Source organism: Protobothrops mucrosquamatus, unplaced genomic scaffold, assembly GCF_001527695.2.
Source record: "Protobothrops mucrosquamatus isolate PMUCROS unplaced genomic scaffold, P.Mucros_1.0 scaffold327, whole genome shotgun sequence".
Lineage (NCBI taxonomy): Eukaryota > Metazoa > Chordata > Lepidosauria > Squamata > Viperidae > Protobothrops > Protobothrops mucrosquamatus.
In genome coordinates, this window is record NW_015386666.1 from 278473 (window position 1) to 292821 (window position 14349).

General features: G+C 32.9%; 1 protein-coding gene across 1 annotated transcript in view; it reads left to right on the plus strand.

Moving 5' to 3' along the window:
- Positions 1 to 14349, plus strand: part of B3GLCT (beta 3-glucosyltransferase) — a 46998-nt gene that overhangs the window by 2010 nt on the left and 30639 nt on the right. Inside the window, exons 2-5 of the mRNA XM_015815232.1 lie at positions 870 to 909; positions 3517 to 3626; positions 8326 to 8402; positions 12864 to 12975. Of these exons, the coding sequence (XP_015670718.1) occupies positions 870 to 909; positions 3517 to 3626; positions 8326 to 8402; positions 12864 to 12975 (339 nt within the window). The remainder of the gene's footprint in view (positions 1 to 869; positions 910 to 3516; positions 3627 to 8325; positions 8403 to 12863; positions 12976 to 14349) is intronic.

The window sequence follows — 14349 nt, forward strand, 5'->3', positions numbered from 1 at the left end:
TTGAAAAATACAAATAATTTCCTTGTGCCTCTTTATGTTGCTGCTGTATCTCATTGGTTAGGAAACGCTTCCTCTTGAATAGTGAGATTGCCACATGATGTATAGGCAATTTCAGCAAGTATCTGCTATCAGTTGCTTAGTCACTACTGAATAATAGTCAAGATATTTTTAGAACTTGGTTTCCAGGGTGATGCTATGGTGAACTTTTTGCTCCAAAGCACAGTGCTAAGTTCTGACATCTCTGTACATAACACTGAATTATTAGATTTTGTTTTGGCCTTTTCAGCTGTGTTTAGATTATAATATAATTTGGATTTGAGCTTTCGTGGGATATATGTTCTCATCAATATTTGACCGTTGTAATATTTGAACTTGTAAAAGTATTTTCGTTTAATTATCTATATAAGTTCCAGTTGATTATAACAAACAGTAACTTAAAATGGCAAATTTGATCACAGGAGTTAATTTTTTATGCTACAATTTCTAATAAAGTGGTATAAAATAAAGTTCTGCCAGGGGCCCTTTTAATAAACCTACTTAAGCTAGGGATAGTGTAGTGTGACAACTAAGAATGTGAACATGGAATTAAAGACTTAGCTACCAATGCATTTGGCAGCCTTAGGCAAGGTCCTGTTTTCTGCTATATGAAAATAATAAGATTAGCTTTATTTTGCAAAGCTTTTATAAGAATTACTGAGTTGGTAAGTGTGAGGCTCGTTAGATACTCGAAACTTGCAATATAAATGGTGCTGATATACTAAGATTTTTGTTAAAGGTTATGAATATTTTTAACCACTTGTAACTAACTTAAAGAGTTTTTTCCCCTGTTCTTTTGCGTTTTCAATGTAGTTTCTGGTTTCTTAATACAGATGCCAGGAAAAAATGAGAATTCAAGCCAAATAAGCAAAGGTAAGTCAACCTATTTGATATTAACAGTATAATAAAGTCTAACAATCAGGATGAATAATATACGTAGCATTCATTGTCACATTATGGCTGGTAGTACCTTCCTAGGACTTAATCCTTGTAATTACTAGTATAGTATTGTGATTGGATCACAAGTTTTCATTGTTTTCTTTATCCTCACAAGAACAACTTGTAAGAGCATAAGAAGATGCCACACGAGATCAGACCAAGTGTATGGTTTATGCAACTGTTTTCCCTGAGACACCAGCCAGATACCTTTAAGAAGTCTATTTGTATAACAAAAGAACAGCAAGCACCCTTTCTTCCTATTCTACTCCAGTTGATATTAACTGCAAGCTGTACTGGGAGGCTGTAAAGTCCAGAATAACAAATACCCTCTGCTCTATTAAGTTCTCCTTTCAGTAAAAATATGTTGATTTAACTAGGACAGATTGTCCATCTAGCCTAATGCTATCTATTCCAGGAATAAGAACTTTGATATCTACTTGTACTGCACTTATTTGCCATCAAGTGTGTCACTAATGGGAGCTGAAGTCCAAAATATTGTGGTTGGGGTGGGTCTTGCAGTAGGTCTTCATGGATATGGACAGGGTTCTTTCTCCTCTTCTGCCACTGCAATGTGATTAGTTTTAGTGAAGATCCAAGGGAATTATGCATTGACTGCTGAGCTATGGACTCTTCCTCTTCCCTGTTCTATTTCTGATTAAGTACTTCTGATAAAAGATTTTCCTGTACTTCATCTTGGCAAGGTTATATTATTCTCTGCATTAGACTTTTATCTGCTTAATACCATTCTTTTCATGGTTATGTTTATAAATGGTTTGAAACAAGAGGGTAAGAAATTATGCTATTGCAAAAAGCATTATGAACTGAAAACTAAACAACATGATGATATTCATGGGATACGGCACCCATGTGTCAGTGAGTGATGAAGAGGCACACACATTTTTAGTCTTTCAGTAAGTGTCATCAGAGTAGGACAGTTTGTGACTTTTGTGTGCATTTGTGTTTGGCTATTCTGACTTGACTTGAGGCATCTGTGTAAGTATTTAGACACAAAACATTTTATGGGACTTTAAAAGAAGTTATGCATCTGAATACTATAGTAGTTGTACAGTCTATATTCCCGAGTTATTGAGATTGTGCATTATTAATGTGAACATTAATATTAACTTGCTCTTATTTGCTGGCTTTTGATAAACTATTTCGTCTTCTATTTTTATATTGTGAACTGCTTTGTATATTTTGAAATGTGGTATAGTGTAACCTATACCACAACCTTTTGTATAGGTCTGACTAGAGGGGACCTTGATACAAAGAAATGGATTGGAAGGGATGGTGCATACCAAGAGCAGTTAGAACCACAGCCCAGATCAGCAGAGATGGTTCCTGATGTGATTATTTTAGAACAAAACACAAACATTGCCTTTTCCCTTCATTATTTGATGAAAGGTTGAATATTTTTAAGAGAAGGTTGCTCAGTCTTAACCTCTTCGTTTCGGAGAATTTTAGAAAGACCCGTCGTTACTTCAAAATTTGCTGTAACTAATTACATTTTCGACAAAATTTTGGAACTATACTTATAATTAGTCGAACCAAGTAGTCATTTTCGGGGAAAGAGAACTAGAATCATTATGAACTTTGTTCCCGGACCCACAGTCCATCCCGGACCCTTTAGAATTGGTGGATAAGACAAATAATTCCCTTGAGCTCTCTTTGGACCATTGAGACATTCATTATGCTTGGATCAAACTTTAGATGCCATAATGAGCACGGACAGTTTAATGTAATTGTATCTACAGTATAGCTATATTGATATTAAGTCCCTCTCTAAGGAAGATAAGTGGTTAAGAAGGATGAAAAATAGATAGATAGATAGATAGATAGATAGATAGATAGATAGATAGATAGATAGATAGATAGATAGATAGATAGATTAGATAGATAGATAGATAGATAGATAGATAGATAGATAGATAGATAGATAGATAGATAGATAGATAGATAGATAGATAGATAGATGATAGATAGATAGATAGGCAACAGGATCTGATGATTAACCAGTAGTTGAAACAAGTGAAGAGATCATTAAAATTCCAATAGATTCTTTTATATATGTTAAGGAAATCATTATTTTTGTAAGTACCACTGTGTGAATTATTTTTGTACCTATGAGACAAGTTTACATTGTTTTTTACAGGGGCATAATGCATCTGAGAAAACAAGTAGCATTTAAAACTGTTTACTCTAAATGAAATAGTAAATTACCTTAGGTTCAATGCACAAATACTTTAAAAATCCAATTTGCTATACAAATTCTTGTAAAATTACATGAGTATTTTTATTGTATCTTATTTTCCACACTGTAGTTTGTGAATTGGATTTTCAGTGTTAGTAAGATTCTAGCACTATTCTTTTATTTAAATTGAAAACTTTTTTCTTGCTTTTCTCAGCCAGTTTAGAAGATATTCATGTATATGTACATTACTTGAAAACCCAAGGTGTCTTTCAGTGTGCTATTTACAATAATACTGAATTCACTTAACTATTGTTGACATCGTTTGTTTATTTATTTATTTCTATTTACAGAGCTAAGGGAAATAGTATTTGTCATCCAGAGTCAGAAGAACTCTTATCATTTGAAGAAAGCATATGATCTTAAACAAAATATTTTAAAACAGGCTGCCTCTTTGGGAAAGGTATGCTATTATGCTAAATATATATATTTTTCGTCTTCTTTTATGTTTGAAAGTTGAATTATAATTCAAGAATACGTTTTTCATTTAAAGCTGAAAATATTCACCCGTACAATTGTTTAACAGTTGATTTCTAAGCTTCCATTTATATATTCTTTAATTATTTTTTAACATGATACTTATGCTGTTTGATTTTTCCTTTGTTTTGCATGATTTTTTTTTCTCATTTAAGCACATTATGCAGATTAAATGCATATTTGAGTTTTGTTTAATAATGGATCCTAACAAGGTCCTAACATTAATATGTATGTTCTTACATGTTGTTTTTTATTGATAAAATAGATGCTAAGTTCTTAATTTAAAGGCAAATAGAACTTTATTTGCATTGTTGACTTAAATAAAATCAAGACTATTTGCGGTTCACGGGAGTTAGAGGAGCTAATCACAATTTAACAAAGTTAGCTCTGTCACAGTAATTAATTGATTACAGGTAGTCTTTGCTTAGCGATCCAATTAGATTGATAACTTAGTCATTATGTGCTGGTCACTAAACAGAAAATCATACAATCAAATAGTTTTAGAACCTTACTTCCCCTTTGGTTGTTAAGTGAAGGGCTATGGTCACTAAGTGAAACATCCCCTGATCACGGCTTATAATTTTACTTCTGCCTTCTCTATTAACTTGCTTGTCACAGCCAGTTGTAAACACACAAATAGTGATTGCCTGATCACAGAATGCTGTAACATTTGTAAACATATGTTGGTTGCAAAGCACATGAATGGTGGTTACATGCAACGATCATAAATGTGAGGATTGGTCACAAAGCTATTTTGTTTACATTGTATTAACTTAGAACACAGTCCTTAAACAAGGCAGTCTATAAGCAAGGACTCCCTGTAGAATCCTTGGCAGGCTCCAGCTACTGCCTGAAACTGACCAGACTTTAATCAATTTCACACTGAATGCTTTGGTGTTCTAAATGTTGGCATTTGAGACAAAGGTACTTTTTCATAATCATCCTAATTGCAAAAGGTTGCTATCTGAGGAAATTACTATCTGTAACCATTTATCAATAGACATATTTTGAAAGTATAAGCAAGAAAGTGATTGATAACTAATAGCAGTTTCTATTCTATCAACAAGACAAAGAATATTAATATTGCAAGCAAAGGAAATTGTCAGAGATAGATAACTACCTTTGTAAATTTAAAAAATAAATAAATACAAATTCATGAAAAGTCAGGAAAATGGCAATGTGCCTGACATGATTTTCATACATTGTTGTATTTCTATTTTCTATCTGCCTGATAGAAAATCATGCATTTTCTTTTTTCTGTCTGGATGTTTGTAGTTTTCTATCTGCTTTGCTATTGGTTTGTTAATGTACCTGCATTCCTTGTTACTGCAATATCCTTGCATTTGTTGCCTACAATATATTTTCACAAACTAATGAATAAACAGTAATAAAACACAATGAAACATTTTTCCTATTACATTTATTTAGAATTATTAAATGTACTGTTATAAATAGTATGTCTAAGAAGAAAGAAATGGACTGCATTATTGTTATTCTGAAAAGAACCGCTATATTGAAGAAAGACATTTTTTATTTGCATGATAAATAATTATGAATAAAACATATTGAAATTGGGGTAAGTTATTACTATCACACTGTAGCTATTATTAGTGCCTTCATACAAAATTGTTATATTCTCCGAGGTCCATTCCATATGGATATTTCCTACACCATCTCTTTTCCATGCACATCAAGTAAACTAAAGAATTTTGCTCCTGAAACAAGAGGAATTGTAATTGAATTGAATAACATGTTTTACATGTATAAGATTGTAGCTTCATTTCCTGAAATTAAAAATAATCAGTAGTAGATGATGGGAATGCACATTGCCTAAAACATCTTAATTAAAATATAGAATATGTTTCCATTTTCTTTTATCCATGTATATTCTTTTGCTATTGGTTGGGGAGGGAATAAACCTATATGTGATCTATTATGTAGTAATTATAATGTGCAATACTGAGAAAAATATATAGGTGGGATATGGATTACCATTTTGCCCGAGAGTAATTTCATGTTAACATCAGGAAATGGAGTGAAATTCAAACCTTTGTAATATGCTGTTCTGTGGTTTGGTCATGCGGTACTAGTTCATATTTATTTTATATAGAGATTATATGCTATAATTGTATTTGGAGAACAACAAATAAATATACTATGAAAGATAATAATGAATTCTAGTTAAATGCAGACTAGTACTTCTGCATCAATACTGGAAAAAATGGCTGGGACAAGAGGCGGGGAAGGGCACAAGGCGACAGTGTTTGTCTATAATGCATGATAAAACATGGTTTACATGGTTTACAGCAGTCCCCAACCTTTCCAGCTTGGCGGCCCAGTGGGGAGGCTGTGTGTGGCAGACCATAACCTTCAACTACTCTGATAAGGAATAATATTCCATTATATTTTCATTCCACCAATAGGTGGCTGATAAAATATTAAACCAATGATATTTTTTTTACAAATCAGATAAATTAAGACAATTTTCCTGAAATGATTAAATTTTTGGCAACTCTATCTAAGGAAAAAGGTTGAAATCAGTGTTTTTCAAACTTGCCATCTTTGAGATGAGTAGACTTCAAGTTCCAGAATTCCCCAAACAGCATGACTGAAGAAGTCTGAGAGTTAAAGATGTTGAAGGCAACACCCTAAAATGGCCAAGTTGAAAAACACTGGGTTAGATATATGGCTTCATAGAATGAAATATAAACCGTTTTATGCAGACACATCTCCAAATAATCAGGTATCTTCAGCAAGCAGGAGAAACAGTTGTTCAACTGAAGGCATTAAATAGTTATCATTGGGAAGTACCTACATAGACACAATTCTTGTAATTTAGGAAAAATAAGTGTTATGCTGCAAAATTCCAGGAATCTATTTGGAGTATGGCAACTTTTTATTGCCTGTTACAAGTCATACTGATGTAAATAGTTGATGGTGTAACTGCTTGCAGTTAAGCTGACGGCCTATTTGCTTAGTCTTCAAAAGGATTGAAATTTGGCATTTGTGCAAAATTAGCAATATTATGATCCTGGAAAATAGCAAATTCTACATTATCTAAAATTGATTTTCACTTTTGAATATCTAGAGATGGTTTTATTCATTACAATCTGTGCTATATTACAGTCTCTTCTGACATATCTCACAAGTCTACCCTTATAAAAATATATCATAGATTTATATATATGGCTATATGGATGAAGTAAACCCTAGCTAATTGACACAAAATTGTTTTTAAAATGTATGAATAATGCTGTAGGAGAAATGTATAAAAAGATGTGCACATTTTTATACAGTCTCCCCCTGCTTTTCGGAGGTGGGGGAGGAGCAAACTCATAAATCACTAGAGAAATTGGCTGGAATAAACTTATAAAAATGATGAATGGGGTGGGAATAAAATTGATAAGAGCCAGCCATTTGCAGTATACTCTCATAGTTGATTCTTGTATAACCATGACTGTGAAAGGGAAGAACAAGAAAAAACTACCCTTTATTTAAAATCTGTTCAGTCACTTACCTGCATGCTCTCTATCATGTAAATATAAAATAAGCAGTAAAGATATTTTTACTAAAGGTAGTAATATACCAGATACGATTCTGAAAATAGCACTTCATTTTATTAAAAATAACCATGGATCTCAGTAATGTATATCTGCATGGACATACATATAGTTAGGCTCACAAAATAACTTTTATATTACTGATTTTATACTATTCTTAAAAAAATACACTTGACTCAAAAATGGGTACCAAAAATCAATATGTTGATTTTTTAAAGTGTATTTAAAATATAATTCACACTCGTAAGTTTCAGATCAAAACTGAACTCCTGGGCTGACTATTGCAACTGCCTAATGACTTTTAATGCCAATCAAATATATTCAAATTGCATTAATCAAACCTGGATATGCATCTGATACCAAAAAATATGCATGTGTTAGGTAGGTAGGGTTGCCTGCAGGTAGGATTTTTAAGCTAAATAAATGTTCTAATGCATTTATAGTGGGATTGGGATATATACTCATAATAATATCTGCACATTCAGTTTCTGCAAAACAATAAAAATACAAAGTTATTCTTCTTTTCAGATCTATGGTAAAATGTCTTGTGCTTAATTTTTATTGTTTTTGAGCCTTTTATTTCCAAGTTCACTGTTCAAAAACAGCATTTTGCTTGTGCTTTCAATTGTAGATTAAAAGAATAATCAAGCTTAAGGCATTTAATGAAGGTAGAACTGCAGCTCAGTTGCTTTTTCACAGATCTCAGAAATGCTGAGATATATCCTTTGGGATTAGCAGCTGAAATATGCTTGTACGACTTTTATGCCTGATATTTACATTTCATTTATCTTCAGGATTCTGTGCATACTTTATCAATGCCACTATGTAAATATCAGTAGATCAGAATGTAATGTTTATTTTCAGTAAGGTTCCTATGTGAATCTACTTGCTTGAATAGGTAATCTTATTACTTATTTAGGTTACTACTCCTTAGAAAATACTCGTGTTTGAAAATATTTTTGGTATTTATGAATAGGAATGTTTAATTTAAACAAAGTATTCTGTTTATAGCATTGTTTAAGGTGTTCATTGCTCTGTGGTTCATGAAATATATTTTCTTAAAAGGAAATGCCTACCATTCTGCTTACTCATCAGATGGACAGACATGAAGGAACATGGACTATTTTACCATTAATGCATGAGTAAGTGTAAAAACAAGATATGCTATTGTGAACTACAGGCTCTTGGAATTGGAAGGGATCATTTTTAGGCCGTTAAGCTTCATCCCACTGCTGAGTTCATGAATCAGTTTAAATCTTCCAAATAGATGGCTTCTGGTCTCCACTTGAAAACATCCAGGAAAGGAAAGCTCTCTCCCTTGATAATTGGTTCCATGTCAAACTTACCATTAAGAGGTTTTTAGAATCTGCCTTATACTGTAAAAAGAGCATTATTCTGTGCCCTGCATCTGTGATGATAAAAAACAGATCTTGGGTTTTCATGTGACAATTTTTCAGACACTCACAGAGTGCTGTCACAGTCCCCCTTCACTTTTCTTTGCTCAGTGGTGAATATGCCACTCCCTCAGTCTCTGCTGGTAAGACTTAATTTCAGAACTTTGATCATCCTTGCAGACTTTCTTTTCATGTTCTATAATTTTTCTGCATCTTTTTGAAATGTGTTGGCCAGTAATGAACATAGTTCTGAAAGAGCAGCTTGGCCAATGGAGAAGAGAACAGAATTGTTTCTTCTGGTAATGTCAAACTTTGTTTCTATTGATGTAAAGTGTACTTCTATTGACTTTGCTTTTTTGGCAGCTGCACTATATTACTGATTTTTTTATTCAGCTTGCAATTAACTACAATCAAACCTCACCCTAGTTTAACGAAAGGCCGTCAATGAGCACTCTTTGTACAATCTTTGTCAGTGAGCATTCTTTCAAGGCAACTGTGGCTCCTTCCAATGGACTTCTCATCCCACCTTCATAGAATGTTACAGGATACTTTATCAAATGCTTTGCTGAAAGTCAAAATATATTATATCCATATTATTCCCATGATCTACTAAAGAAATTACCTAATCGAAAAGGGAAATAATATTAGTGTGATTACTTCTTGATAAATCCATATAAATTTCTGACAACTAATAAATGGTTTTTTGAGGTATTTGCAAATGGTCACTTTGTTATCTGGTCTATAATTTTCCCAGGTATCCATTACTCTATTTCAACCTTAGAAAAAGACAGGAAACAATTTACCTCTAGCTATCTGATTCTTTCAATTTTGGATAGAAATTCCTTCAGTCACCTAAGATGCAGTCCATCAGGCTCTGGAGATATTCAGGGTCAGTTGTTCTATGCCTTGTTTCTGTCAGCTTTCAGGTAAATCCTGTCCTTCAGTCAACTCTTCATAGTCTCCTGCTGACAGAATTCACTTCAGAGGAACACTGAGCCAAAATAGTAGTTATGCTTGTTCTTTGCTATACCTTTTACCATTTTCACTCTGAACATTATTCCATTAAAATTTAGAATGTAATTGAAAAGGCTCTTAATGGTCTTACTATCCTTCATTAATCTCATTCTTGTTCTGAACTTTAGCTTTCCTGATACAGTCTATACAATACCAGACTATCTGTATATGCTTTTTTGTGATGATCTTTCCATCTCCTATGTACATTTTTTATTTTCAGATCTTTACTAAGTTTTTGTGTAGCTTCTTCTAGTGTAGTTTCTTTTTTGCCTCATTGGAATTATTTTCAGTGGTACTTTTGGTGTTTTTAGACACTCTTACCAATCATGAATTTATTTTTCCATTTGCATCTTCTGATATCTGAACTTATTGATCATTACTCTGAATTTATTAAAATCTACCTCTTGAAGTCTAAGATACATGTTTGCTTATATTTAAGTTTAGTTTCCCTTAATGTCCAGAATTCTTCCAATGTTCCTATTATTTTCAATTCATCAACTAAATATTTCCTATTTGGTAGGATCAAGTCGAGAATAGCAGATCCTATTATACCTTTCTTCACCTTTTGAGGGAAAAAAGCAATGAGCAAGACAGATCCTGCATTTCCTGGAAGAACCATCCCTGGCACTATCTCTCAGTGGATGTAAGGTAATTCTAAGTTCGAAATTCTAAGAAATTCTAAGTTCTAAAATCTCTTGGTTCTTTGAAAGATCAGCAGTTTGGTTTAGAATACATCATCATTTTTTCTTGGTTTTGTGACTGGTAGGAGACATAAGCAACATCTATTCTTATCATTCCTCTACTTATTTTGATCTAGATTCTTTAAGTAAGGTCAAGTTCATTCCTTTTCTATAAATTTCTATAAATTCCGTTCATTTTGAACAAACTGCATTTGTGAGTTCCTGTGTTCTAATGAAATCAAACCAGTGTTTTCAGTTATAACATACATATTAAATCATATGTACTAAGCTTATCTTGTTTATCACTTATAGTCTGAGCATTAGTATATAGAAAATGAAGAACATGCACTTTGTAAGAAGATGTTATCTTTGAGTTTTCATTGAGTCATTGAATATAACTTAATAATTATTTATTTCTACAGTATCAATTATTTATTTCTACAGTATACAGAACATTAAGGAACATTAAGTTCTTTATCCACATATATCCCATACTACTGTTACACAGATTTATAAAACTATTAAGTATGACTAATAAATAAACCATCATAATATACTATTGTCTGAAGAGATAAAGATTAAACTTACAAATTTATTTATAATTCTGAAGGGCTTTAAAGTAGTCCATTAATAGTCCATATAAAATGGACATAAAATCAAATTTGTAAACTTCTGGTCTATAGTGCATGAGTTGAACAGAATGAAATTCTGGAACTGCTGTAGAAATTATAAGAAACTGTAGCTAAACGTAAGACGTTTATTTCATCAGTGGACATACAGAAAGTTAGTATTCCATTAACACTATTTCTGTAACTAACCAGTGTGCGGGACTATTATGCTTCCCCTTTCTAGTCATCTTCTGTGGACTATGAAAGTTTGGGCAGCTTCTCCATCATTTGCCTGATCCATGCTGCCAGACATTAACACATGAGTCAGTCAATCAAACAGGCCGTAGAGTAACCAATTATTATGACTTTCATATCCTCTTACTGATAGCAGCACATCCCCTCTACTTTTCAGGACAGTTGCCCTCCAGAGATTGAGCGGCTGTTTCTTCTGTAGGACACTCAAAGGCATTTCTGTATTCCTTTGTTGTTGAATATCTCCAATACCTCTTGTTTCTCATTTTTCTCTCATTCATGGGCTAGCTGTTAAAATCAATTCTTGTTGTAATGTTCAGTTTTTTAAGTTAAAAACTGAAGTCCACTTTTCTATGTGATAACCTTTCAGATATTTGAAAACTACTGTCATATTTCTCGTGAATCATATCCAGATCCTTTAACTCTTTCTCATAGGACTTCATTTTCAGACTCCCTTCCCCCACTGTCTGAACTCATTCCAATTTTTGTCTTTTTTAAACTGGTGCACAGACCTGGGCAAAGTACCCCAAATGGGGATGGAGGAAAGTAAAAGGGAACATTTACTTATAGTGATCTGGGCTTTTTGTTTCTGTTAATGCATCCAAAATAACATTTGCCTTTTTAGCAGCTGTATCACATTACTGGCTCACATTTTATTTTTGTTCATTAAGGACACACAGATATGCTGTCTGTTTCACATGTGCTATTGGCACGTTTTTGCCCTCCAACCTATATTTTGCCGTATATTTTTCTTACTCAGGTGCAGAGTTTTACATTTCTCCCTGTTGAATCCCATTCTATTCAGTTTTGTCCACCCCTCAAGCCCATTTATATCATTTTGAATCTTTCCTGTTTCATCTAAACTGGCAGGCGATCCCTTGAAGGTTTGTATCATCTGCAGATCTTATAAATTTCCCTCATCCAATTTAACTGATAAAAATGTCGAAGAGTTGATTCCATGGAAACTGACTGGCCATGTCATATAACTTTTACCATCTCTGCAATACATTCTACTTATTTACAAGGAAATAATCAGTCACTTGGACAACAGTCTGCAACACAACGCATTTGGGCTGTTCAGATACATATGTCAAACAATCAATATAATTTATCATAAAATGGGTGAAAATAATAGCAGCAGCAGCAGTAGCAATATTTTTTCTTTATAATTGGCTTAGTGTAGTTCGGACAAAGCAGTAATCTTTTAAACACCCCTGAAGCTACTGAAGATGAACTTTTCCAAAGAGCTTTTGGTGAATTCTTCATTATTGCCATTTTACTCTATTTCACTTTGAATTATTTATATTGATTTGTTACTATTATTTCATTTTACTTTGATGACTAATTTTATGTATTTCTCAATATCACTTTTATATTTTGTCTTTGTATTTCTGTAAGTTTGATTAGTTATTCAATGCTTTAAATTACTTACCTTTACCATAGACATTTTAATGTTGAAGACAGTGGTAGCCCTTTTTTTATTCTTTTGTAAATCAACAAGACTCAGTATTGATTTGGTTTTTAAGAAATAATGTAATGTCCACAATAGAGCAAGATTATCAATATAAATATTTCCTAATATCAGCAAAACCACTTGAGTTACAGAATTTTTTCTAAGCCAGGTTTACAATAAATTAAACTTTTTTTTCTTTCAGGTTTTCTGTTTCATACAGCAAAAACTCCTCATGGATTTTTTTGTGTGAAGAGGATACAAGAATACAGATTGTAAAACTACTGAATACATTTAGAAGATATGACAAATCTAAGGTGATATTTTAAAAAAGATTTATTAATGTTTGACTCTAAAATGTACTACAAACTGTGAGAAAGAATCAAAAACTGAATTAATTTGCAGTTTGATAAAGCTATGACTATAATAGATGAGAAGGAACAGTTCTTCTTATACAACATGTATAATGCCTAAAACTTAACCAGTGTAATTAATGATAATAAATTATATACTGACAGTTGTATTATATTGCAATTACAGTTTTATATTAACATCGTAAGAATTAAATCTCAATTATCAAGATCTATTCAGATATGAAAGATCAAAACAATTATTGTGTAGAAAACTTTTTTAAAAGTGTTTACAAGAGAAAATTACAAATTTTACATCTTCTAGTAAAAAATAGTACAAGACATTCTAAAATAATAATTATTGTATCGCATTCTATATTTCACTGTTCATTTACTATTAATAAGAAACTGTTGGGAGATATACAAAGGCTCTTAAAGGGACACAGACCCAATTGGCTCTTAAAGGGACATAGACCCTGCTGAGTCATTCCCATCATTACATCATGCATCTCACTTTATACAAGCTAGTTAGCTGTTAAATTATTACCTTGACACTCCTCCCATTTAAAGCTAAACAGCTATTAATCCAAATGCTTTTACACATTCTTGATGCTTGCCTACATTTAAAGGCTTAGTCAACATATGAACATTCCTTCTCTGTGTAAATCCTTCTTTTTATATATCCATTTACACCCCACAGCCTTTGTTCCTGCTGGTAATCTCATAAGGGTAAACACTTGATGCACATCCATAGACTCCATTTCTCTGTCTATAGCCTCCTTCCATTTATCCTATTCTACTTGAGGCAATGATAATATCTCTTGGTAATTACGGGGTTCATACCTTACACTATACGCTCTAACCCCACTTGCTGAGAACCAATCAGGAGCTCCGCCTTTATTGCTACGTTCAGACCTCCTTGGTATCATCTGTTCCTGTGTTTCTATTATTTCTCTCTTTACCTCAGGTCTATCCTCTTCTATTCCTACTATTTCTGACCTGCTATCCTGTTCTTCCTTCATTGGGCTTTGTGTAGCCTCTCCTTCCTGAGAACTAGCGCTACGTGTTGGCATGAACACCTCGGTGTTAGCATGCACTCTGTCCCAATTGTTTTGTTCTGCAAAACTAGTAGACCTTGAAATCACAACCTTCTTTGTTCCATCTGTGAATCTATTTGGAACCTGGCTCATATCCAACAAACTTAAGTTTCCTGGCCTTTTTCTGTCCTTTCCTTCTGGTGCTTTTGGGAATATGCACCCAGGCATAACTGCCAAATGTCCTTAGGTGAGCCAATTTTATTTTTATTTATTTTTATTTTATTTATTTTATTAAATTTATATC